Source organism: Eptatretus burgeri, chromosome 2 (assembly GCF_056783735.1).
Source record: "Eptatretus burgeri isolate ZD-2024b chromosome 2, Ebu_testis_v1, whole genome shotgun sequence".
NCBI lineage: Eukaryota > Metazoa > Chordata > Myxini > Myxiniformes > Myxinidae > Eptatretus > Eptatretus burgeri.
This window is the reverse complement of record NC_140962.1, coordinates 32367802-32395658: the sequence shown is the minus strand read 5'-3', so window position 1 is coordinate 32395658 and position 27857 is coordinate 32367802. Positions and strand designations below refer to the sequence as shown.

The window sequence follows — 27857 nt, the reverse complement described above, 5'->3', positions numbered from 1 at the left end:
CATATACATATATATATATACATATATATATATATATATATATATATATATATATATATATATATATATATATATATATATATATATATATATATATATATATATATATATATATATATATATATATATATATATATATATATATATATATATATATATATATATATATATATATATATATATATATATATATATATATATATATATATATATATATATATATATATATATATATATATATATATATATATATATATATATATATATATAAAATTACCCCCGTGTGGGGGTGACGGTCATCTCTATAATACCACAAGTTCTCAATGTTCAGTTATGACCGAAGACTACTGCGCAGCTCGACTGTGTAGTTCTACTGCGCAGCTCGAACTGCGCAGTTTGGTTAAAGATGACTAGGCATTTTGGTGCACGCGCACGAAATTATATTTTGAAAATAAATGCGGACGTTTACACTTCGGGTTTTGAAACTTTTGCACTTTCGGCAGAAAATGTATAAATATACAAGGTCAGCTGCTATGCAATGACACCATTCACTAACTTTTATCATGTCCAGTAGAGAATATATAGCCTCCTGAAGTCGTAGGGCAGTTTTTGCAAACTTTGAAGTCACGTGACGCGAAAACGAAAGTCAAATTCGAAAATCCGTCCCAACCAAATTTAGATATTGTCCCATACATTCATATGTCACAATCAAATTCAAGATCGCTTGAGAAATGTAGGAGATAGATTTTGAAAATCGTCATTTTCGCATTTTTTGCCAAATCTGAAGTCACATGACACGAAAACGAAAGCGAATATCGAAAATCCGACCAGACCAAAATTTAGATATTGTCCAATAGATTCATATGCCACAATCGAATTCAAGATCGCTTGAGAAATGGTGGAGGAGATAGAATTTGAAAATCATCATTTTCGCAACTTCAAAGGCCTCGTGACCTTGACCTTGACCTTCGGTGACCTTGAAAGTCATACCATCGTGTATGTCTCATCGACCTCTATCAGGATCACTAATGACCAGATCTCCCGCTTCAACTTCATTGTGAAGGGACGGACGGACGGACGGACGGACAGACGGATCGAAGGACATCGACACCCATATTATTAGGTCATGCTCGAAGAGATGACATAATAAGTATAAAAGCTTGTTAAAAATGACAGGTTGGAATTATTTTATTGAAAATATTCAGATTGGAAGATATGATGTTTTGTAGCAAGAAAAAAACATTATTTTAAAACACTACATGTACAAATGTTACCTTATTTTCTATATCTTCTGGGACCTTTCATTTCGAGGGTACAGCCACGTGAGCATGCCAAAGCCTGAAACCTCGGCCTAGCGTCAGGTGTGCTTGTATCTTCTTTATTTATTTGACATTGCACATATGTAAATGAACACCCGTTTTACTCTGCGCACGGGACACATCATGTGCAACAAATTTCACTTCCCTGCACCTTGTATTTGTTGTTATTTTTAAAAACATTTCTGTACACCACAATTGAGGCCCGGTTGCAAGTCACCATCTCCATTTCCAAAAGAAGAGATGCAATTACACATTGATGGAACATGTTTTTCGAGGTTTTTTTTTCCTGAAAAAAAAAATCCACCGTGAACACACAGTCGTGTTAAAAGATTGGCCTTGAAAACCCTTCTTAAATCATCCTTTTGAAGGGGAACATTCATCACACAAGCAAATACACAAACACATTTTGTGTTTTATGTGGTACATATATATATATATATATATATATATATATATATATATATATATATATATATATATATATATATATATATATATATATATATATATATATATATATACACACACATGCATTCAGTGTACAAAACATAAGGATTACCTTCCTAATTATTGAGTTGCACCCCATTTTTCCTCAGAGCAGCCTCAATAAGTTGGGGCATGGATGCTGCAAGGTGTTGAATGCATTCCACATCGATGATGGCCCGTGTTGATTCCAATGCTTCCAACAGTTGTGTTAAGTTGGCAGGTAGTGGATCTCCAATCCAAATATGTCGTTCCCTCTCATGCCACAGATGCTCAATTGGATTGTGATCTGGTGACTGGGCAGGCCAGTGTAGTAAGCTCAAATCACTGTCATGTTTGTGGAACCATTCCTGGACAATACTAGCCTTGTGGCTTAGGGCATTATCCTGCTGAAGAAATCCATTTACAGATGGATACATTGCTGCCATGAAGGGATGCATCTGATTGGCAATGATGTTCATGTATCCTGTGGTAATCAAATGTTGCTCCACTTTTATCAAGGGGTCCATTGTGTGCCATGAAAACACATCCCACAAAATCACACCACCACCTCCAGCCTGCAATGTTGACACAAGGCATGATGGATGCATGTACTCGTATGGTTTTCTCCACAGCCTAGTCCTCCCATCAGCGTGACACAGCAAGAACTGGGATTCATCAGACCAGGCAATGTTTTTTTTTCCAATTTGCAATCCTGTCCAGTGTTTTTGTTCCTTAGCCTACTGCAACCACACACTCTTGTTTGTTTGATGAAAGAAGTGGAACTCTGTACACTCGTCGTCTGCCATAGCCCATTCGTGTCAAGGTACGATTAGTTGTACATACTTTGATGGGTCTTTCGGCAGCAATGTTGAACTACACTGTCAGTTGACTAACTGTAGCCCATTTGTTCCTCTGTACAACTCGTGTCAGCCTCCTTTGGCCTCTTTCATCAATGAGCCATTTTTGACCACTGGCCTGTTGTTGGCTGGATGTCCTTTGGGTGGTGGTGGACCATTATTGATACACGCGGGAAACTGTTTAGCATGAAAAACCCAGAAGCATTGCAGTTCTTGACGCACTCAAACTACGGTATGCATGGCACCTACCACCATGCCTCGTTTAAAGGCACTTAAATCTTTTGCCTTGCCCATTCCCCTCTGAATGGCACACATTCGCAATCCATGTCTCAATTGTTTCATGGATAAAAATCCTTCTTTAACCTGTCTCCTCCCCTAAATCAACACTGATTGAAGTGGATTTAACAGGTGCAATCAATAAGGGATCATACCTTTCAGCTGGTTTCAGCTGATCACCATAACATGCTCACTATAACAGTCAGGAGGTGTCTCTGTTGTATAAACGACGAATGTGGTCATCATTATTGGTTCGATATTTATTGGCATGCTATCCTGATGAGAGCAAATAAGTCTGACATCTGGATCAGAGGTTCTGTTTGATGTTTAACTGATGATGGCCATGTAATCTTTGTCTGTCTGACAGTTACCAGGCCAAGGCCTCTGTGTTGGAGGTGACGCTTTGGTATGGACTGTGTCCAATGGGGATTGGCAGAGTGCTCGTCACACTCCACATGTTTCGATTCTCCCACTGATCACATCATGTGCCTTCTGGTTGAATGGTTTGCATTAGCAGGAACAATTGTCTGGGTGGTAGACGGTGGTTGTTCTGTGTGTAGTATGTGGTTTTACTGTGCGAGACATAATCTGTGGCGATGTGTACCTTAACAGTCAAAAGGTGCATCAGAGAGATATATCTTTGACACCTCCCACACTCCTCTTGCCGAAGAAGCTGCATAAAGCAACTCAAGATGGCCTACACAAGGTAAGTGCTTTGCTGTTTCAAACACTTTCCAGAGTTCCTCCACAGCCTAAAGATGTTCACACATCGAAGACACATGAGAATCGCAATGCAACACACCCCCTCAGCTGCCAGACCAGTTTCATTGCTAATTGGCGAATCATCAGCAACAGCGCAGATAGCAATGCATACCAACGAGGCTCCCAAGCACGTACCATGTGCAAATGTCAAAAGCAGTCGATATATAAATAAAAAATACCCACCCACATCTCTCACCTGTGAATGGAGGGAACAGCCAATCGGCTCTCACATCATCAACTAAACCCAGGTGGCTCGGATTATATAAATAATTGACATATCCCACACTCCTCCAGTCGAAGAAGCTGCATAAAGCAACCCAAGAAGGCCTACGCAGGGTAAGCACTTTGCAGTTTCAAACCCTTCCCAGAGTTCTTCCACAGCGATAAAGATGTTCACACATCGTACACATAAAGACGTTCACACGTGTACGATGTATGAACTAGTTCGGATTTTGAATGAAATCCATTGTGTTCCACCCAAATACAATCCTATCCAAAATGCTTTGGTTGTTTTTGTTTTGAGCCACTGCTTGTAAAAAAATTTTTAACTCCAGAACTGCATGATGTACTTTATTGGCAGATACATATTGTTGTTATTCCTATGTTAACTTGTTTCAAGTGTTGAATATTTGAAATAAACCATGAAAAACTAGAAGGGCACTCGGTAGAGCGCATACCTCTGCAATGTAATGCCAAATCCACGAGAACATATCGGGCCTATTACATTTTTGAAATGTCATGCTATATTGTAACGGATTTGGAAACCTTGTGAACACAGAAAGACAGCAGTCTCCAAGTTCAGTCACAGTATGTCGATAAGTATGTGTTATAGTTAGGTTCCCATCCCCCATGCCTAACGGGAATGTCATGTGTGCGCTGAGGCTTTCTTTTATAGTCAGGTTTTTTTTTACATCTTGAAGCCACACAACGCCAACAAATCTTCTTCGCTCATCGCCTCAGCTCCGACTCCACCCCTTGTCCAATCAGCAAGCTCATCACCTCAGGGCCGGCTCTGCCTTAGCCAGATGGAGTGTTCAGCCCGACCAGAGGGGAGGCCACTGGTCGCCCGAGAACCCCTCGTCCAATCAGGAGGCGAGTGGGAGAGAAAGAAATCCCTCGGACCTGGCAAGAAGAGGATTGATAATTGTGTCCCGTTGGCTCGAGCGCGCTTCTGTCTGGGTCTGCGTCTGGCTCTGCATCCCGTGCATCCAAGGGTCTCGTCTGGCGCATTACGACAAGCATTCAACCATCTCATCATGGGAGGTCACCTCGTCTTGCCTCCTCTGGGTTCAGCTGCCCTGGTCCGATCTTTGGCGCCTGGTGCTCCGGGAAGGTGCGGTCGTCCAGCCGCGCAAACGCGGCCAGGTAGCCAGCAGCCACGTTCTCTTCCCTCAGCTCGTCTTCCATCCCGAGCTGAAGGGGCAATAAATAACTCGAGGTCCATCTCGTTCTGGGGTATTTGTGTGTCCGTGGGCCCTGTCTCTGAAGTAGAATTGTTAAGTGCTTTTTGTTGTACATTATATGCATTGCTTATTCGGATAACTGTGCTCCGTGTCTCCCTGCCTATTATAAATAAACATCTGTTAATTGTTCCAGCTCATTTCTGTATTTGTTTCATTGGCTCAGCATGATGCGTGTTGAGAAATTGGGAGACAGTAAATTGTGCATTTGGACCGGCGCGGCTTTGGTAACTCCCACTCGGTTACATCGGATTCGAGTTGGTAACAGCGACTCGGTTCGGACAAAGTCGGCCGAGGTTGAGAATTCCCCGGTAGCTTCCCGCGTGGGTACTTAGGTATATTGAAGTTGACAATGGACCCTATCCCACGCGGTCAAATTATTGGTGATTTACGGTCCTGTAAGGGACCTGTGCCTTTCAGACTTATCCAGGAGCCACGAGTGTTCGGTGGAGCCAACTCTACTGTTCCCACCTAGCGGTCGTGTTCGCCGCCGATACCCGGCCCACAACAATATGTTGTTTTTGGCCCCATCTCTCAATGGTGAAGAATTACTTTAAAAATTAAATAATTCTCGTACCCAGATCTGGATTCGGATCTTCACCAAAATCGAATCAGTTCGTCCTTGCCACCAAGTTTCATCCGAATCTGTCCGCAACTTTTTGAGATATGCTTTATATCGGTTTTGCCCTATCTCTCAATGGTGAAGAATCACTTTAAAATTATAGTATCTGGACAAGGATCCGGATCTTCAACCAAATATAATCAGTTCGTCCTTGTCACACACTGAACCTGTCCATAAAATTTCATGCGAATCCGTCCACAACTTTTTGAGACATCCTGTACACAAACAGACAGACAGACAGAGAAGGGGTGAAAACATAACCTCTTTCACCTTCGGTGGTGGAGGTAAAAAAAAAATAATTAGTGAAAGACCCTTGCTTTATTAATTACCATCCAAACTCTCATATTTACTCTCAAGCTGTGCCTCTTGGTCCAATCACTGTCCTTGAACATCTCTCAGTTGCACTCGTAATGGACTTCTTTATAATTATCAGTATAAAGTTAACAACAATGCTTTTTTTCATTGAGCAGCAGTCAATCCCACTTCTGACACCATGCTTGATTCTGCCCTCGTCTTATGAGGTGCATATATGTTTGAACGAACGATGTGCATTGTTTATTAACTGTATGGACATATATGTGTATATATATATATATATATATATATATATATATATATATATATATATATATATATATATATATCCTATATATTATTTCTGTTACCGTCTGCCCGTAAGTTGACGTTTCTCCTCCGAAACTGCCAGACGGATTGTCGCCAATTTCGTCATGCGGGTGCTCGGTGGTCTAATGTACAGCATGGGCTCTGTGAGATCGCGCCACACGGACAGGTTTGGGAATTTTTGGCGATTTTCTAATTTTTACATTCGTTTGCATGGCGACGTGTGACGTCATCACTGAGGCGTAATTCCGTCATGACATCATCGGACATTCGCTGACGTCATTACGTCTGTCGTCGACAGACCGTCACCGCTGAGAGCTGTGATGCCACTCCGATAAAACAGCGTCCGCAATGTAAAACCCTCTTCCACACACACTGATTACCTCAGAAGGTGAATTTTACACAAAAAATGTAACAACAAACATTGTATATAAAGAAATTCGATAAATCATATTGTGAACACCGGATATATATTGACGTCCGAAGTCCGAACGAACCCTCACTTTCGAAACTTCGCGCAGAGCGGCGGGTTTGGCTCGTGTGTAAATATATACATGGCGATCTCAAAGCACCGGGTCTGCTGCATATTTCGCGCATGCGCACAAACTCGAACCCGCGTCCCACGCTGCTTTGAGCGATGCGATCCTCCTGCCCGAAGGAAAGCAACACAATTATATTGTAGTAATAATTAAATCTTTATTCAACATTATTGCTTTAGCTGCAGAGAAATGTTTGGGATTTCAAAATGTGTTCATGAAAAAAATGGACGATCCAATGACCTGGGATCGATGGAGGATGACGATACCGGAAGTGACTGCATCTGTTCGTGCAGGTTGTGCTGCGACGTCGAGGACGCACGTTGTGCTTTGTTTGATTGGATTTAGAAACTGTTGATGGGTGAAAGACTTGTTCAGCCAGAATGACGTCACACAGAGCTTTTTGTTGCCTGCTGGGTCCCTGCCGCTCCCAGAGAACCCTCCCTGTGTCGATTTGTCTGCCGTGCAGGTGCTTCGTTAACGGGGAACAAATGTTCACATCTTATTGAGTTTTGTTTAAAATCCATTTTGATCTTCGGTTTGTGCAGTGAAAATGTGTTCATGAGAGTTATCGATGGTATGAGGTCATATTATATATACACACTATCACACTCTATATTATTGTATCAAAGCTTTGGTGTGTGTGTGTGTGTGTGTGTGTGTGTGTGTGTGTGTGTGTGTGTGTGTGAAGGGGTGTTGGTGTGTGTGTGTGTGTGTGTGAAGGGGTGTGTGTGTGTGTGTGTGTGTGTGTGTGTGAAGGGGTGTGTGTGTGTGTGTGTGTGTGTGTGTGTGTGTGTGTGTGTGTGTGTGTGTGTGAAGGGGTGTGTGTGTGTGTGTGTGTGTGTGAAGGGGTGTGTGTGTGTGTGTGTGTGTGTGAAGGGGTGTGTGTGTGTGTAGGGGTGTGTGTGGGTGTCGGGGTGTGTGTGTGTCGGGGTGTGTGTGTGTGTGTGTGTGTGTGTGTGTGAAGGGGTGTGTGTGTGTGTGTGTGTGTGTGTGTGTGTGAAGGGGTGTGTGTGTGTGTGTGTGAAGGGGTGTGTGTGTGTGTGTGTGTGTGTGTGTGTGTGTGTGTGTGTGTGTGTGTGTGTGTGTGTGTGTGTGTGTGTGTGTGTGTGTGTGTGAAGGGGAGTGTGTGTGTGTGTGTGTGTGAAGGGGTGTGTGTGTGTGTGAAGGGGTGTGTGTGTGTGTGTGAAGGGGTGTGTGTGTGTGTGTGAAGGGGTGTGTGTGTGTGTGTGTGAAGGGGTGTTGGTGTGTGTGTGTGTGTGTGAAGGGGTATTGGTGTGTGTGTGTGTGTGAAGGGGTGTTGGTGTGTGTGTGTGTGTGTGTGTGTGTGTGAAGGGGTGTTGGTGTGTGTGTGTGAAGGGGTGTTGGTGTGTGTGTGAAGGGGTGTTGGTGTGTGTGTGTGTGTGTGTGTGAAGGGGTGTTGGTGTGTGTGTGTGTGTGAAGGGGTGTTGGTGTGTGTGTGTGAAGGGGTGTTGGTGTGTGTGTGTGTGAAGGGGTGTTGTGTGTGTGTGTGTGTGTGTGTGTGAAGGGGTGTTGGTGTGTGTGTGTGTGTGTGAAGGGGTGTTGGTGTGTGTGAAGGGGTGTTGGTGTGTGTGTGTGAAGGGGTGTTGGTGTGTGTGTGTGTGCAGGGGTGTTGCTGTGTGTGTTTACTGGTTGTTTAAGATGGTGTATGTGGTGTTCTATAATATAACGTGCTATAAGGTACCATATGTATGATTGCGACCCATCAAGTTGACCTTTTGTAAAACAAGTCGAGGTACATTCAGAGTACACCGCCCCATTCCAAATAAATAAATAACAAATCCTCCAGCGTGCGGCATTGTCGCGGTGCAGCACACGGAGACGTAATTGGGAGGGAGCGGTGTAATTCTTAGGTGAATGTGTACAAATGACACTTACTTGCCGTGCAGCACATGGAGACGGATTTGGGAGGGAGCGATGTACAATAATTGATTGATTAGTTGATTAATTGCACAATTAAAATAAATAAATAGAAATCGTAAAATAATTTATTAATCAACTGGCGAATAGCATACCAAAACCAACACTGTTTCATCCGAATCTGTAACTTTTTGAAAATTAAGTAAATCATCAAAAAAATGAACAATTGATCAATTTATTGATTCATCGATAAAACAAAAATATGCTTTATTGCCAAATATCTTGTTCACTGTCGTATCCAAGTATCAGCTTCCTCACTCAAAAGGTGCCTGAGATATCCTCCGTCGTACAAAGACCTTCCTTAGCACACCTGAACTCCTATCCACCGACAACACCTTCACCCGCAACTTAATGGAGTACTGCTTTCCCCTCTGGGCTGGCTCCCTGCCTCACATCTTGCTCAGCTTGACCTCATGGAAACCAAGGCCTTCAAAATCATTGAAATCTCCCACGATGAAGTTGTCTATCACTACGCCATCACCTACAGGTCGGTGGTCTAGTGGTACCACCTCCTTTCTGGTGTTCCACCCTCAGCTCTTTCCGTGCTTTAATTTTTTTGGCTGTATTTCGGGAACATACATACACAACATAAATATACATACAAGATGAGAGTTTTAGTAATATATAGATGACTTGTAATGCAGGCTTCCACCAGGCGGTGCCATATTATACACATTCCATCCATCCATGAGGACCATACTCTGTGCAGAGCGTTGGTGCCGCCGAAGCAGTCTCCTTGGCTATTGGGAACAATCCTGGACGGGTCGCCACTCCGACAGTATACCAGCATGCTGGCACTCATTTTGCCGACCTCGGAAGGATGACAGGCAGAGTCAACCCCACCTGGTGTTAATTCAACAGCTGAGCGGGATTTGAACTCAGGACCCTAGGATCCCAAGCCCACTACCTTAACCATTAAGCCAACACCAGGCATATTATACACATTTACAACTCGAATTTGCGTCCTCCCCCCACCCTGGTTCTGATTTCTCTTTTGATTGCTTAAAACCTTCTTATGCACACCCCGAGTACAACCACCAGTTTTCAACTCATTCCATCTTGCGATTTAGGAATGCATAGATGTCAAACGAGCAAACAAACCCACAAATAAACAAGCAGACTCTTTTCAAACCACATGTGCTATTGTTACGAATTTGGAAGCCTTGTGCACACAGACAGACAGACGTCCCATATAGCTCAGTTATATCGGTAAGTGTGTGTTTCTAGTTAGGGTCCCGTCCCTAGTCTAGTGGGACTTGGATGTACATGCGCTGCGGAGTTATTTTGATAGTTAGGATTTTTACATCAACAGTAACTACAACGACACCTGCCTTCACTTCCTTCCACCATCCTCCACCGGCACTATTGCACGCGTGCGTGTCAGCACGTACGTGGGCGAAGTTCACGAAGATCTGATGTCTTCCTCGTCCAATCCGGGAGGTGCGGGCGAGGTGGCCGTAAGTCGGCCAAAGGACGCAGAGCGGGCTGCAAGAGAAGCAAAGCCTCTTCGGGGGGGGGGGGAATCGAGACGCCCCAACACACTCCCCGACCAATCATGGAAGACGACTGATTTCCCCGGCGAATGAGGTGCGCGGAGGAGTGAGACGCGCTCCCCCCGCCTTGACGGGGGGCGAGAATAAATAGACGGGACGGCACGGTGTTGCGTGTCTTCTGGTCTTCTGGAATCGTGTCCCTGCTGGTCTTCTGGCTCTCGTCTCGTCGCTGGCTTTGGGCTCATCGCGTGCAGGAGGAGCGTGCGGGAGCCCGACGCTGTCCTCCGTACCTGATGCTCGCAGCGGCATTGAGCTGCGGGTTCAAGTCCCACCGATCCAGGACGTCGAAGACCGCACGAGGCGGGAAGGTCCATTTCGTTTCTTTTGGGTGTGCGTCTGTGGGCCCGTCTTTAAGTAGGAACTATTGAGTGCTTTTTGCCTTGTACATACTGCATTTCTTATAGTTGGATAACTCTGCCCTTTATGTGTTCCCTCCCCACCTATTGTAAGTAAATATCCATTTCTTGAATGTATCAGCTCGTTTCTGTGTTTTCTTCATTGGTTTAACACCAGAGGTGCAAATTAACATTTTTATCCACCGGCCAGCAGGGCCGGTGACTCGAAAAAGTTACCAGCCCAGCAGAATTTCTACCGGCCCGATAAAATAAAGACAAAAGTCACAAATTTGATATCAAACACTTTTAATATATTCACATGAGTGAGTTGGATGAGTGGGTTTGATGAGTGAGGTTGGTTGGATGAGTGAGGTTGGTTGGATGAGTGAGGTTGGTTGGATGAGTGAGGTTGGTTGGATGAGTGAGGTTGGTTGGATGAGTGAGGGTTGGATGAGTGAGTTGGATGAGTGAGGTTGGTTGGATGAGTGAGTTTGATGGCTGGATGAGTGAATTTGATGAGTGAGTTTGATGGAGGAGGTTGGTTAGATGAGTGAGTTTAATGGAGGAGGTTTGCAGAATGAGTGAGTTTGGAAGAGGTTGGTTGGATGAGTGAGTTTAATGGAGGTGATTTGGTGAATGATTGAGTTTGATGGAGGAGCTTGGGTGGATGAATGAATTTGATGAGTGAGGTTGGTTGGATGAGTGAGTTTAATGGAGGAGGTTTGCAGAATGAGTGAGTTTGATGGGGGAGGTTGGATGGATGAGTGAGTTTAATGGAGGAGGTTTGCAGAATGAGTGAGTTTGATGGAGGAGGTTGGTTGGATGAGTGAGGTTGGTTGGATGAGTTTGATGGATGGATGAGTGAATTTGATGAGTGAGGTTGGTTGGATGAGTGAGTTTAATGGAGGAAATTTGGTGAATGAGTGAGTTTAATGGAGAAGGTTTGGTGAATGAGTGAGTTTGATGGAGGAGGTTGGGTGGATGAACGAATTTGATGAGTGAGTTTAATGGAGGAGGTTTGCAGAATGAGTGAGTTTGATGGATGAGGTTGGTTGGATGAGTGAGTTTAATGGAGGTGATTTGGTGAATGAGTGAGTTTGATGGAGGAGCTTGGGTGGATGAATGAATTTGATGAGTGAGGTTGGTTGGATGAGTGAGTTTAATGGAGGAGGTTTGCAGAATGAGTGAGTTTGATGGGGGGGGTTGGATGGATGAGTGAGTTTAATGGAGGAGGTTTGCAGAATGAGTGAGTTTGATGGAGGAGGTTGGGTGGATGAGTGAGTTGGATGGATGGATGAGTGAGTTTGATGAGTGGGGTGGGGGTGTGGGGATGATGCAGGGAGGAGGAGGTTGTGGGTGCTGGCGGGGGGGGTTGTGGGTGATGGACGATGGGGTGGAGGGGGGGGTTGTGGGTGATGGACAATGGTGGGGGTACTACTCGTCCACCCAACATCACATATATACTCACTCATCCACCTAACCTCACCCATCAAACTCACTCATTCATCTAACCTCACTCATCTAAATCACTCATTAACCCAAAAGCCTCATCAAGCTCACTCATTCACCTAACCTCACTCATTGAACCAACCTGGGCATGAGAAAATGCGTCCAAACCATCAAATCTCGCGCAATCACGTGTGATTTGGAATGAGATGAAAACAGACAAAATGGCCGCCGCAGAATTACCGGTGATTTATACTGATTTCTGCGGACAAAAACAATAGTTCTAGTTGAGAAAACTAGTAGAGCGGCTTGTACAAATTGTACAAAATAACAGGAATCACCGGTGATTCGCCTGCCGGGCAGGTAAGGCAGTATTATGTACCCGCCCAGCACAAAAGTTAGGTGCCATTGGCGACCGGGCAGCCGTTAATTTGCACCCCTGAACACGGTGCGTGCTGGGTGATTAAAAAAAGTTGTGTGCATTTGGACCGACTGGACCTCAGTAACCATCCGCTCGGGGCGAGCACGGAAACGACTCGTCCCGTTCGAGCTCTGTCGAGGGTGTGAATACTCGGTAGTTTGCCACGTGGGCCTCCAGGTACCTTGAAGTTTGGCAAATAACCCTGTGCCCATGCGGTTGATTTATTGACGATTCACGGTCCTGTAAGGGACCCATACCTTCGGAGTTATCCGAGGGTAACGATCTGAATTCTGGGTGTTCGGTGGAGTCGGCTCTGCAGCTCCATCTAGCGGTCGCGCTCGTCGGCGATACCCGGCCCACAACACTATTACTAAAAGGAGAAGCATCTGATGATGTGTGTCCATTATGCTTTATTCTAAAGGGTTCCTGCTGTCATTCAATAATAATCATGGTTCAGTTGGAAAGTGGATAATTGATTTACATGGACCAAAATGTTTTGTCCGTTTAATTATAAAATTGCCAGTTTTAAAAGCTTGCCTTTCCGAGAGGGAAGAGGAAGAAGCAGGACTTGGTGTTTTAATGTAGCAGTTCCAACGGTGCAACAGCAGGAACCCTTTATCACAAAACGTGACAGACACAGAAGGAGCACACAGAATTATATTTTGTACTACTTCTCGAAGTAATATGCCTGGTGTTGGCTTAATGGTTAGGGTGGTGGGCTTTGGATCCTAGGATCCTGAGTTCAAATCCTGCTCAACTGTTGAATTAATACCAGGTGGGGTTAACTCGGCCTGTCATCCTTCCAAGGTCGGCAAAATGAGTGCCAGCTTGCTGGTATCCTGTGTCTGAGTGGTGACCCATCCAGGGTTGTACCCAATAGCTAAGGAGAGTAATTATGCAGCACCAACGCTCTGCACAGCATATGGTCCCAATATCTCTCTCTCTCTCTCACACACACACACACACACACACACACACACACACACACACACACACACACACACACACACACACACACACACACACACACACACACACACACACACACACACACACACACACACACACACACACACACACACACACGATATATATTTCATTGATAAACGCATAGCACAAGTGTTGGATTGTGTGTGAAATTGTCACGTGTTGAAGGTAGAAGTGTTTGAGCAGAAATCCAAAGTCCCCCTGTCATTATGTATGTGTCGAAGCTCCGACCACTCTCACACCTTAATGCTCTAAATCGTACCCCCTTTGGAATCTGTCAATCCTTCTTGTCCTCTGGAGCACGGACCGGTGCAGATGGACGGCTCAACATACTGACGTGTGAAGGGATGTGGCAAAAGTCGCCCCACCCACTGACGAGGAATGAGTGAGAAGCATCTCAAAGCCACACCAGCTCGCTGGCATATATACATAGCAGGGCACAACCATGCACAGTGAGTGGAAGGGTTCGAGTTAGGAGTGCATTGTTTGTGTCGAGAACCAGGTTCGTTCATGAAATGCCAAGCCGAATGGGTGAGTGGTGAAAGCAAGTATCAGCGCTCTAAGGGTGAATCCGGACCAGACCAAGGCATGGAGTTAGCAAAGACCAGCTCCGTGTCCCTGAAACGACGTGTGAGAGCACGCAGCACAACCCCCCAAAATCCCACTGGGAGTCAGGACCAGGTGGTACGTCCCTTCACAGGCAAGCCCACAACTCCCGTCGTAACCACAACCACCATGTGGACAGGTTTATTATCGGTCTTGTCTTCCACTAGTTGTCTCTTATTTGCGAGTGTGTGGGCCATAGGATACTGGATAAGCCGACAGGATTATTCCTGTGCCCAGGGGGTTATAAGTCCGTGCGGAATTATTTTTTATTATTAAAGTGTTGATTTGGTGCGTGGTTCGGGATTGGGAATAGTAATTAGTGTGAAAACTCCTCGTTGAGAGGGTACAAATGCAGTGCTTCTTCGAGGGTCTCGCTCAGCCCCCATCGTATCGAACTGATGGATGCGGCAGGGTCGTTGGAGTTACTGTTAAGTCAGAAACCGCAGTAAAGATCTTTTGGTCTTTCCTGGTGGACAGCTTACCATCTCAAGGACTGCCCATAACTGAATCGGTGACCATCCAGGTGGAAAATATGACCGTGTCCACCCGATCCACCACAACGATAGTACACAGAAGGAGCACACAAACAACAACCACAGCAATGACAAACAGCAGCAGCAACAACGACGACTTCATGTTATAAAAGATCCTTTTTTTCCGTTTCACTTAATTTTCCATCTTCATTGAGATTCAGGATGGACAAGCAATATTCTTTAATTTATTTATATAAATTAACTTTTTTTTATTATATTCTAACATCAATGACTTAACCTGCTGTGTTCATCCTGCTATATTTTACTTTTTATAGTACAGTACTTAGGATGTGTACGATACACTCTACATAGTGCTTTGAGATACATCAGGTGTCTGGCATATTCATGTTGGTTCACAAGTTCATATATTGATGAAAGTACAGCTCTGGGTTTCCTGTTTTTACCTTCTCATTGTAGGCTCTCTGTGGGAAGAGGCAGAACATCTTTGTACAGCACAAGCAGCAGCAATAGCATGCGTGCATCCATGCTAAATGCCTTGAAGAGAGCAAATTCGAAATATGAAGCATTTCTGAAATATAGGTTTCCCAACTTTTACAGGATCTACTCTTCATTCTTAAAAGGTGGGTGCATTTTATGTAATATCAGAGTTCCATACATGTCACACCAACAACTTTCTCAGATAATTTATCATCAAAAAATTATGGTCCAACAATAAAACATTTAACACAACCTTCCCATTACAAAGGTGTACGGGCATTCATTCTGGATGCCAAAGCAATGCACGAAACAAAGAAGAGGCTTCGAGAAAAAAACCATGACATAATGCAGATGTCCTACAGAGAAATGGAGAAAATGAGACAGGTATTATGGACATTTTCACGAGATGAATTTTGAAGAGCATCGATCATTGCCATGATTTACATTCTTCTGCAGTTTCACAGGGATCTAAAGAAAGCTGTTCCATTGATGATGATTTCAGTTCCACCGTTTGCAAACTATGCTGTCATCATGCTGATGTAAGCCATTTGGTGCCAGCTACATATTTGTTATGGGGAGAAAATGTTCTAATTTTGAACCTATTTAAATGTGGGATTAACTTGAATAGAAAATCCACCCATTTCATGTTGTAATAACAGTTATACACTTTCTCCAGGTACTTTTATCCAAGACAATTCCTCACCCCACACTTTTGGACACAAGAACAAGAAAGGGATTTCCTTAAGGAGTACCATCAGATAAGAGCCGAATATTATGAAACTCTTCTACGACAAACGGTTGAACTTTGGCAGGATGAAAAACCACATGCTGTTTCCAGAGTGTGCCAAAAAGTATGAATTTACTCGAAAACCAAAATAAAAGGACAATTTTTTGAAAAAAGAAATAGTTACACCTGTATTGTGTTTATCACCGATGGATTGATATGTTTGACAGGTGCTTGATGGGCAGCACCCCAGTGTGAGAGAGTTGCTGGCAATCTTTCCATGCTTTACTCAGCCTCCTCTGTATTTTCGTAGGACCTCTGCAAGACAGCTGGTAGGACATCTTCCAGTCTCCTTGGTAGACTGCTTCTCAGACCATACATTTACTCCTTCCTTCTGAGATCCAATGCCCCTATAAGCCTCCTCCTACTCTCTCCATATATATGAGCACTTACGAGTATGTGCATATTTTTGAAGAATACTTTTTTGAAGCTATTATTTTACAACTTGTAACTACAACCTGTCGCTTCGCTGATGGGAATATGAAGGGGGGGGCTAGTAAAAAGGAGGGGAGGGGAGAGGAGAGCAGAGGAAGGAGAGAGGAGGGAGGGTAGGGTGAGGGGAAGGAAAAAGGAGGAGAGTGAAGAGGGGTGCAGAAAAGGAAGGCAGTTTTGAGGGTAAGGCAAGGGAAGGCAGCATGAGGGAAAGGAAAGGGAGGGCAAGGGAAGGCAGCATGAGGGGAGGATCCATCCAGACATAACCACTGTCTGGACACGTATGGAGATAACCACTGTCCGGATACGAGCAGAGATAACCACCGTTCGGACATGTGTGGAGATGACCGCCTTTCAGATACGTGTGGAGATGACCACTGTCTGGACATGTTTGGAGAGTGAGAGTTAGGTGTGGGAGGATGCTGCACTGTATTAGGAGGGGGTGGCGTGAAGATGGGACAAAGAGAGAAGGGGGTTGGGGGTATTGGGGGTAGGAGCGTTCACAGAGAACGTTTTGCTTTATAAACACACACACACACACACACACACACACACACACACACACACACACACACACACACACACACACACACACACACACACACACACACACACACACACACACACACACACACACACACACACACACACCCATCATGTGATAGGTGGAAAAAAAATTGACGCTGTAATTGAGAAAACACATTAATATGGTGAATGGCTTGGAAAGCAGCTGTTATAAAATATATTTTGCTTTGAAACTCACAAAGAGAAATCATTTAACCTTTACAAAGCACACAGAGTCATATAAAATAACCAATTGCTTTCAAAACAGTCACGAGGACAAAGGAACACGTGATTGCTCAGATGCTGCTGAGGTTAAAAGTTAAAACCTCCAAGATACGGGATGAAACTTTTCCACGATGGTACCCGTAACCAAGCATGCAGGTATACACACACCCACAGAGAGTCCTGAAATTACAGATCCAAATATACTGTGGCCAAAAATATTGGCACCCTTGCACTTTTTTCAAATAATGCACCATTTCTTGCAGAAAATTGTTGAAATTAAAAAATCTTTTGGTATCCACAAATTATTTCTTTGGTTTGCAGTGTAACAAAGCAAAAAAATCTGAAAAAAATTACTAAATCTGAGGTTATTCCACACAGAAATCCTAAAAAGGCCCGGACAATATTATTGGCACCTTTCAGAAGTTGTTAGAAATAATTTGATTTCAAGCAGGTGCTTCTCCTTTACTTTGGAATTGAACTCATCTGTGGTGAGTTGCAGGTGCCTGCAATATAAAAATCACTCATTCAACCAGTTTGAATTGAGAAAAGGAGTCATTCTGCTGTTTTGTTTCACTGTGTGTACCGCAATGAGCATGGAGAAAAGAAAGAAAACCAGGGAATTGTCTGAGCAGGTCAGACAACATTGTGGCCAAGCATGGACAATCTCGAGGCTACAAGTCCATCTCCCAAGACCTTGATGTACCTGTGTCCACTGTACGCAATTTTATCAGGAAGTTTAAGGCCCATGGCACTGTAGCCAACCTCCTTGGACGTGGCCGTCAGAGAAAACTTAATCGAAGATTGCAGCAAAGGATTGTTTGAATGGTGGAGAAAGCACCTCAATCAACTGTCGTACAGATTCAAGCTGACCTTCAGACACAAGGTATGACAGTTTCAACTCACACCATCCACCGCCAACTCAATGAAAGGGGGTTCTATGCTAGGAGACCTTGGAGGACCCCACTGCTGAGAGAGACACATAAGAAAGCCTGACTGGAGTTTGCCAAAACACACCTGAACAAGCCAAAATCATTCTGAGAGAATGTTCTGTGGACATATGAGACCAAATTAGAGCTTTTTGGTAAAGCACATCATCTCTATGTTTACAGAAAACAAAATGAAGTCTTGAAAGAAAAGAACACCTTCCCGACAGTCAAACATGGAGGAGGTTCAATGATGTTTTGGGGTTGCTGTACTGCCTCTGGTACTGGGTGCCTTGAATGTGTGCATGGCATCATGAAATCAGATTACCAAGGCATTTTGGGGCACAATGTTCAACCCAGTAACAGAAAGCTGGGTCTCCATTGAAGGTCATGGGTCTTGGAGCAGAAGAATGACCCAAAACTTACTTCAACAAGCACCCAGGAATGGTTCAAGACAAAATGCTGGACTGTTCTGAAGTGGCCAGCAATGAGGCCAGATCTAAATCCCGTTGAACACCTGTGGGGAGATCTGAAAACAACAGTTGGGAGAAAGCACCCTTCAAATCTGGGGGAACTGGAGCTGTTTGGACAAGAAGAATGGGCCAAACTGCCAGTAGAGTGGTATAGGAAGCTCATTCATGGCTACAGGAAGCACTTGACTGCAGTTGTTATTGCATAACTTGACTGCCTTTATTGTCCAAAGACAATAATTGTGCTACCAAATATTAAGTGTAGGGTGTCAATATTTTTGTCAATGCCATTTCTTTTTATTTTATGATTTAAAAGGATATATTAAGTTCTGAATAAAAAAACAAAGGTTCTTTAACATTAATAGTGAAATAAAGAAATGTGGAGACCCAATACTTTCGTCAATTTCAACTTTTTTCTCGAGAAAATTATGAGTTACTTAAAAAAAGTGCAAGTGTGCCAATATTTTTGGCCATAACTGTATGTACTTCGACCCTGTAGCAACTGCCAACTGTACCTCTCTATTGGGGCATGAACTGTACTGCCGTCAACTGTGGGGCACTCGAGCAAGCACTCCAATTAAATGGTCAAGGACTGCTGGCTTGGCAAGCGATAGCTATGTCCAAATGTCCAAACTATGCCTGAATTAGACAAATGAACACTTTTGTTAGCAGTTGGAACTGCTGCTAAGTTCAATTCTGGAGCTTACATTTTGTAATTCAGCTTCGTTTAAGAGATTCTCGAGGTTATGCAATGTGCGGAAATAAAATAAAGCCACAAACGCTGGCGTCTGGGCATTTATAAGCATTGAAATGTACCCAGCGATTCGTAGCTATAATGATCAGGTATTCAATAATATGAGTGAGGAAAGTGAAAAAAACTTCATCGTGAATAAATCGTTTTGGCCTGTTCAAAGTCGAGTCATGGTTGAGCAGGCCAAAAAAATGGTGGTTTCAGACCCCAGTGAGGTAACCCACGATATGCCAAAGGGAGCGGAGGTGGCTGAGGATGTGCCTGGTAAAGGATATAATTAATTAAGGCTGTTAATTATCTTCAAAACGGGTGTTTTAATTCACCCAAATTTCACTCTTGCACTTCCTTGGAGTTCCCTAAGAATGCATGCAAAGTTTCAGGCTGCTAAGTTTCATGGTTTTGGAGTTATAGACGAGATGCGTGAACACACACACACACACACACACACACACACACACACACACACACACACACACACACACACACACACACACACACACACACACACACTTATTAGTACAGATAATATCAATTTCTATATCGATTAATTTACCATTGTGCAACTGCAAATTTGCTTCCATTGATAGTTTAGCCTAATCACTGTTACTTATCTGTTTTCCCATTGTTGTGTTAATGCCTTCATGGCTAAAGTATTGAACTTTTTAAGACTGGAACACATATATCAGGACTTCTGCTTTGAAAATTCCTTGTCACTTTGAAACAAAATACCACCCTGATGGTCTTTGAGTGATCTGGAGAGGTGGAAATCACATGGTGACATATTGACAATAGGTGTTGTGGGCAAGAGGGTTACTTGTAAAATGTATCATTTTAATATGACCTGACATGTCTTACAGCAAACACTTAGTCGAGTCATGCAGCTAACTCCACACCTCCCTGCTCCGCTCCTGCGCCGCCGACTTTCCCGGCATAGTTTGGAGCTCCGACAGCTTGACATCCTCTTGTCTCGACTGGGAATAAAAAACCTTACTGATTTGGAACTCAGGAGGGTGAGGACCATCGATCTGTCTCTGAATCTGTCCAATATTTTGTTTCAAAGAGGAATTTAAATGTATTCCAGCAAGGTGCAATTTGTGATTGACTACATACAATAAGATGGAGGAAAGAATAACCCCCCAAAAAATTACTTTTACTTGCACTAAAATATTATGTTCAAAATGATTGTCATCATCGTAATTTTTTGAAAATTCGTCCAGTGTCTAATGTTTTATTGAATTTCTTTGTTTTGCTTCCTTCCAGGCCTGTTTTCTCAGAGGTCTCAATTCCATGGCGTTCACCAGCAGTGCTTGTCGATTATGGCTTCAAAACTGGTTAAATATGACAACGACACTGAAAGGTTTGCTATTTGTTTGCATTTTTTAAAACAAAATTCTGGTTGTGCAAAACTTGACATTGATCTGAATGTGAAATCCTGAACCCCATGTAGGTCCAAATGAAACACTGCCAATTGTTTATAGCATGGTGCTGCTTTCCATGAATTTCCATGAGAGGTGAAGATTCCAACCCAGGTTGAATGCAAAGTTTGATTTCACTACTGCGTCCACACTGGATGGTGAAGTTTATATGAAGAAAGCCATCAACAGCTCCAGCTTCAAATGGCCAAGCTTCTTTTGGAAGTTGAGGCAAATCTTTCACCACTGTACTTATACATAGATATATATTATATTCAGTGTGGATTATCGACTTTCCTTGTTCGTTTGTTGTTGGCAGGAAATAATAAAATAAACATGGATCATCAAATTGCAAGTTTCATTTGAATGCCATTTAAGTTATTAATTGCTTTAATAACCATTACAGAAATGCTATAGTGTTAGTTGAGAACATGTCATATACAGCAACTGCTGCCATGCATTAAACTACACTTGTATTTTTATGTTCACTAAGGGTCTTGACATTCTTGAAGCAAACAATACAAAAAACGTTGAACCGTTTCCTACTGAATGCAATGAAGATAAAGTGTGCAAATGATACATTATCGATCTTTGGTGAAGGAACACCTTCATGAAGGACTACACAACAGAAAATAAAACTTGCACACGATAAGGTGAAGATTTCAGATAAGCAAGTGCACATGCATGTGGACAATTTTGCAATTTTGTACATTGCCAGAGAAATACATTCCATGCATGTTGCAGAAGCACTTTTTTATCACCCTTTTATAAATGCAGGATATTAATAATAATAATATTAACAATAATAATCACTGTGCAACATATTGAAAGTGCAATAAATAAAAATTATTAAAACTTACACTGAGTTGTAGAAAAATTGTCGACATTTTGAAATTTATGCTTTGGCTTTTTTGAGACCTGCAGCAACCACATGCCAATAGCAGAATGTATTTTCACCCTTTCATTGTGGGAGTGGAATTTTGGAACGAGTTTTCCATGGTGTTGTCATCATACACAGCTGTACATTGAAGCACCTGCTTGATATGTTTAGTTCTTTTTTTGACTTAAATCAGCGAGTTGCATTTAAATTTACACTTTTATTTACAGAGAAATTTCTTTGCTTTGTCTTAAAAAAATTAATGACAGATTTTTGGAACAGGATGGAATTGCAGAATTTTTAGTGCTTGGTGAAATGGTAACTGGAAAGTCATCCTTTCATCTTCAACAATAACTCAACAATTTATGAGAATAAGAAGGGGGTGTAATTTGTAATAATAAAAATCTACACTCTGGATTCTTTAATGATCTTGCTTTCATCCCACATATGAGGCAATTGTTCTTTGTTTTCTATTTCTTCTTCCTTTGACTCGTCTAGATTCACCAACTGAGGAAGAGTGTGGAAGGTTTCGTCACTCGTTTCGCCTGTAACGCTATTATTAAAATCGATGGACATCGGGAGCTGCTTGTTGCCCTCTTTTTCTGTGGTGATAGTGCTTCCATGATGCCCATTTGATATGTTTTTGAGATTACGTCGCAGTATGTACCTGCGGTAAGCCCTCTGAATGACCCTCGCAGATAGTTCTTCATGCCTGTGTCGCAAAGTTGTGGTGATCGGCTCATAGGAGATTTTTGATGGGTTGGCTGCCATGAAGCGTTCCTCCATCTGCTGCTTGAGACTATCCATGCCAGCACCCTCACCCAGAACTCGCTTTGTGAAGGCAAAGAGTACATCGAGGCAGTGGATTCTGTCCCCAATAACCATTGGCATGTCCATGAGGGAGAGTTTGATTCGATTGGGTTTGGGAACCTTGAGAGGTTCATCCAGCGCGGTTGCAAAATTGGACAACTCAGCCAAGGTAATAAATTGCGTGGCATCTGGATCAAATTTCTCCCAGACCTCATAAAACCTCTCAAAATCATCCTCGCTCAGGGGCTCAGCACTTTCCTCAGTAGCGACACCAAAGTTTTCCAAAATAATCGCAATATACATGTTCACCACCACAAGGAAGGATATGATTATGTACATTGTGAAGAACAGCATTCCCATGCCAGGGTTACCGCAGTCTCCGGCCACTTTAGTACCGGGATTTTCAAAGTCTGGGTTGCAGTCTGGTGGACCACTGTTTAGGATTGGGTTAAGCAAGCCATCCCATCCAGCAGAAGTTGTGATCATAAACAGGCATATCATGCTGTTCCCCAATGTCTCAAAGTTGTACATATCGTCAATACCTGACTCTTTTTTGACATAGCCAAAATTGGACATTCCAAAAATGGAGAAGATGAACATGACGAGGAAAAGCAGAAGGCCGATATTGAACAGTGCAGGAAGGGACATCATAAGCGCAAACAGCAGTGTGCGGATGCCCTTGGCACCACGAATCAAACGCAGAATTCTGCCGATCCTGGCCAACCGAATCACCCGAAAAAGTGTAGGAGATACAAAATATTGCTCAATAATGCCAGCAAACAGGAGCCCTGAAAAATAATGGACAAAAGTGAACATTATTACATGATCTCATATATTAAATACAGTATTGCAAAAACATGTTGCATCATATGATGTCATCAATTCTGTTTTTTTTATTATTACTATCAAACTCCAAATTATCTCTATTTTCTAATCAAAATAGTAATGTACATATCACACAAAGATGATGTCAGATGCTCATGAATGGCAGGCTAGTTCAGGAAGCTTTATTATTTCTGTTTGAAGCTCACATTAAAATGTCCTTTCGATGGTATACCATAAACTATTGTGATGGGTACTGGAAACATACCATCCTTGAAAAATGACATAAAATGAGTTGTCCTATTTGCTTGCAATTGCTTGTGGATGCTAAATACACCATATTTTCCAAAAGGGCAGTCAATGTAAGCTCATTCCCTGACCAAATTTTAAAAAATTACTATACGGCTGTTCTTAAATGCAAAGTTACCATACACTTATGTTTTCAAGGATCTTTTCTGTGGTGTAAAAAATACCCATTATGGTTAGTAATTATCATTGTGGAGGTGATAGAAATGGTACACTCTATTAAACAATTATTGGAATAAGAATATTTTTTGCCTGTTACACAACGACTGTACAATATTATTGCTAATATGTAAATATTTTTGTGTTATTTCACTGCATTGTCAGATCACATAAACGATACTTACCAACAACAGAAAGAATAACAACAACAAAGTCAAAGATATTCCATCCCATCGTAAAGTAATGATGCCTTAAAGCCAGAATCTTGAGCAAACATTCTCCACTGAAGATGACAATGAAAATGAAGTTGACCTTGTGCAGCACATAATCCATCATGATGCTCTGATAATCTGTCTCCACCATCATGGTGACCATGTTCAGGCATATGAGTACCATAATGGCGATGTCAAATGCTTGCCTTGATACAAAATCGTATATGGCACCTTGTATGACATTCTGTGTAAGACAAATATGTTGCTGTAAAGCAAGTATTCAAAGAAGCAATGCATTTGAAGGCAAAGTGAAGAAATTCAGATAGTTGGAGTGATATGGATATTATTGGCTCAATCGATGTATTTGGCTCCTCATGCGTTACATTCATAACCCATTTTCAGAAACGCATATGTACAGACAAAAAAAAACGAACAACAGTTTTTTTAACGCCTCCACAGCCGAAGGCATAATGTTGTCGGGCTGTCCATCCATTGTCGGTTTGTTTTTACCTGCGACATGTCGCAGGTCTACAAGAGCTCCACATTGCTGTTGTTGAGATTCTTGTTGTGGATCAATTTTTGAATTTGTTGCTTGACTCCTATTTGTTGCTTGACTGCACCAATCATGGCACCCAGACAAAATGATATGAAGCCATCTTGGTTTTCTTGTGGGCCTAAGACATCAGGCCTATAGGTCTCTGATGTTTTTAACTGCCCGGATTTTTTTTTGCATCGCAGGTTGTGACAACAGTGCGGTCATTCTTTTTATTACCACGATAACTTATGAATCACTGAAGGGATTTCAATCAAACTTGGCACAAGTATGGACTAGTTATATTTTTTGGGGTTCAAAATATAAAATGGTAATGGGTATGTACCCTTTCATTGAAAATCATTTTGTTACTGCAATATCTCATGAAACACTGAAGGAATTTCACCAAACTTGGAACAAGTATGGACTGTAATGCAAAGATGAACTGATTCAATTCAGGGTTCAACTGGTTAAAGGTCATGTTCCCTTTGAAAATCATTTTTCAGATCATAACTCGTTTGAAGCATCTGATGTTCTCTCTCTTCTACGTATCTCTTTTTTTTTCCTCTTGTGCTATCGCTCATGTGACCTTAATTTTTTCTTGTTGTACCAACAATGGTACAACCATTGTTGGTACAATGGTTGTACCAACCAACAACAATATGTTGTCTACATTTTCTACCAACAATGTAGACAACATAGCATCATTGAAATACATTCATGAGTCCTGCAGAGCCTGCTCTGTGGAATAGCATAATGATGTCATCTTGTGGAGGATTGCTCAATTGACTCTCCTGTGATGTGTAGAGGATTGTTTCAGGTCTGCATACCTCTGTTGTGTTTAACACCGTCTCAACACAATTTATACAATGTGTGTATGCACAGGTAGTGGACCAAAAAAATGGAAAGACCTGGGTAAATGAGGGATACCAGGTATATTGAAAGCAACGGCTTCCACACAGGTGTGGCCCATGTGATAATTAAGCAAATAACATCCCAACATGCTTAGGGTCATGTTTTTTAAAAAAATGCTGCACAGGCCTGTTTGCCTATAATTATGGCTAGTATAGCTGCAAGAGGAGAGCTCAGTGACTTTGAAAGAAGGGTAATTGTTGGGGCGTGTTTGGCATGAGCTTCAGTGACAATGACAGCTCAACGTGATCATGTTTCATGAGCAACGGTGTCTCAGGTAATGTCAGCATGGAACTCCGAAAGAAAGACATCAGCAAAGGTCAACAATTGGTGGAAGCGCATACTCCAAGATCGGGTTATCCCTGCATTAATTTGAAGTGAAAGGTAAAGCAAGCGAGCAACTGCAGATCAATTGACTGTAAATTTCAACCTGTGGCACGAGCAGCCAGTTTCATAAAAAATGGTCTGTCGCGAACTCCACGGAGTGGGATACCATAGTCGGGTTGTAGTGCACAAACTGCTCAACACACCTGGCAATGCACATCTGTGAGTCCAGTGGTGCAAAGAGCACAGGCAATGGACTACCCAAGCACTGGAGACATGTGATATGGTCAGATGAATCATCCCTCACCATGTTCTTGACAAACGGACGAGTGCACGTGTGGCACCATTCTAAAGAACTCCACACCCTGATTGCTTGGTTCCACCAGTGAAAGGTTCTGATAGTTCTGTAATGTTGTGGGGCACATTTTCCTGGCATGGTTTTGGTGCAGTCATTCCCTTAGAAGGCAAGGTCAATGCCAATTACTACTTAATGATACTGAGTGATAATCTTCACCCCATGTTGCAGCATTTCTTTCCTGCCTGGAGGGGTGTCTTCCAGGATGACAATGCCAACATCCAGAACACATGTGATCATCCAATGGCTTGATGATCATGACACTGATGTTATCCATATGTTATGTCATGTTATCCTTCTTGGTCACCAGATCTGAACCCAATTGAGCATTTATGGGATATTCTGGAATAACACCTGAGACAGACAATGTTTTTCACCTCCATTAACCAGGTGTGAGTTGATTGACTTTCTTGTGAAAGAATGGTGCCGCATCTTTCCTGCAGAATTAGACGCTGGTGGACTCTATGCCATGGCGCACACAGGCCATACTGGCCCCACGTGGTGGCCAAACGCCACATTGGTGTTTCCACTTTTTTGTCTATGATCTGTATATGTATATAACTGGATTCCAGGTTGTTGATTTTTTTTTGGGGGGGGGAGGGGAGAGGGATTAGGAGGAGGATTTGAGGCATGTTTTTGAAAATCGTTCACTTTTATAGAGTATTCAGTAAAGGCTTCATTCAAAGGGAACTGCCAACACATGGTATAAGGCTAATAATTGCCTAAATTATCATATTATTTACATCATTGTGATCTATCAGTATGCATATTTTTCAAACCTCACCAACATAAGCCCTTTGCACATAAAATTCCTTACCGTCGGCCGAGGAATTGGCTTTTGTGGCTTTTTGGAGCCGAGTTTTTTCATGGCGTTGTGGAACTTCTTTTGTTCCTCTGTCATGAAGATGTCTTCTCCCCCAAAGTATAAAAAGGAACAGGAGAGAGTGATTCAATTCAAACTAACCATTTAAGCAAGTCCAAACTGCATACTTCTTCCTTTTCACTTACAACTTCTCTCATCTGAATAGTAACCACAAATAATGTTAAATACAGTATTTGTCAAAATAAAGTTAAATATATTATGTCATCTGTTTGTGAGTTGTGGACAAATGTGATAAAACTTGTACAAAATAAAAACTTATCTTTTTCTTTTGCTGGTTGAAGTTGTCAATGATCACACCAATGAACAAGTTGAGTGTAAAAAAAGCTCCGAAAATGATGAAAATGACGAAGAATAAGTACATGTACATGCTGGATTCATAGTCTGGTTGCAGTCCAACCTGGAAACACAAACACATGATCTTAATTGATTCAAAAATATTGTGTGCAGATAATTTTGTTTCAAGATACAGATCATTACAAAATATATAAAGGATTTCTGAGCGGTTGGGTAATTAAATGAAAGCATGCACAATTTTATTTGTTTTTTTATTGTATGTATGTGTATATATATATATATATATATATATATATATATATATATATATATATATATATATATATATATATATATATATATATATATATATATATATATATATATATATTGTTACGGATTTCAGAATCTGATCTGACTAATGCATACAAACATTTAGGTCCTCAGACAGTTATTTCCCTAAATGCATGTCCAGGATAGACCCATCCTCATGTCTGGTGGGATTTTAACTTTGATGCGTTGAGGTTAAAAAATAGATTTCCTTTTTTATGGGATGGCCTTTTTCTCTTTATGACAGACAAATTCCTGCACATGAGATCGCCGTTAGCCCAAAGGAGGCTCGTCTACCCTCTTTCCATTGACGTTCGACACCC

At 42.2% G+C, this 27857-nt stretch overlaps 3 protein-coding genes across 9 annotated transcripts in view; 1 reads left to right on the top strand and 2 right to left on the bottom strand.

Annotated features, from left to right (window-relative positions):
- The window catches only part of LOC147031757 (catenin delta-2-like), a 189196-nt gene extending 182243 nt beyond the window's left edge, over positions 1-6953 (bottom strand). Inside the window, exon 1 of the mRNA XM_085867143.1 lies at positions 6886-6953. The gene's annotated coding sequence lies outside the window, so the exon portion shown is untranslated. The remainder of the gene's footprint in view (positions 1-6885) is intronic.
- Positions 6954-7116: 163 nt separating this feature from the next.
- On the top strand, positions 7117-21598 carry LETMD1 (LETM1 domain containing 1). Of its 6 annotated transcripts, none has more exons than XM_085866953.1 (9): positions 7117-7214; positions 15158-15321; positions 15447-15562; positions 15635-15717; positions 15855-16029; positions 16133-16234; positions 20185-20337; positions 20588-20684; positions 20775-21598. In XM_085866953.1, exons 1-9 carry the CDS (start codon positions 7171-7173, stop codon positions 20840-20842), a joined length of 1002 nt encoding a protein of 333 aa, XP_085723079.1. In that variant the 5' UTR covers positions 7117-7170; the 3' UTR covers positions 20843-21598. The 6 variants fall into 6 exon arrangements, with proteins under 6 accessions (XP_085723079.1, XP_085723070.1, XP_085723089.1 ...); XM_085866944.1 differs by having other exon boundaries at positions 7156-7217; XM_085866963.1 differs by having other exon boundaries at positions 7169-7387.
- LOC147031754 (sodium channel protein type 4 subunit alpha-like) overlaps positions 16907-27857 on the bottom strand; it is a 159917-nt gene continuing 148966 nt past the window's right edge. For both annotated transcript variants that reach the window (XM_085866918.1, XM_085866928.1), the window contains exons 23-26: positions 27191-27328; positions 26866-26970; positions 23899-24169; positions 16907-23214 (exon numbers count right to left, since the gene is read on the bottom strand). In XM_085866918.1, coding sequence (XP_085723044.1) covers positions 22022-23214; positions 23899-24169; positions 26866-26970; positions 27191-27328 — 1707 coding nt within the window. In that variant the 3' untranslated portion in view covers positions 16907-22021. The remainder of the gene's footprint in view (positions 23215-23898; positions 24170-26865; positions 26971-27190; positions 27329-27857) is intronic.

Excerpts from the sequence above, each read along its gene's own strand:
- LETMD1 (XM_085866963.1), top strand. The coding sequence starts at position 7,302 with ATGACGTCACACAGAGCTTTTTGTTGCCTGCTGGGTCCCTGCCGCTCC. Across the intron at positions 16,030-16,132 it reads TTTCCAGAGTGTGCCAAAAA|GTGCTTGATGGGCAGCACCC; the intron begins GTATGAATTTAC and ends TATGTTTGACAG. Across the intron at positions 16,235-20,184 it reads GGACCTCTGCAAGACAGCTG|CAAACACTTAGTCGAGTCAT; the intron begins GTAGGACATCTT and ends CATGTCTTACAG.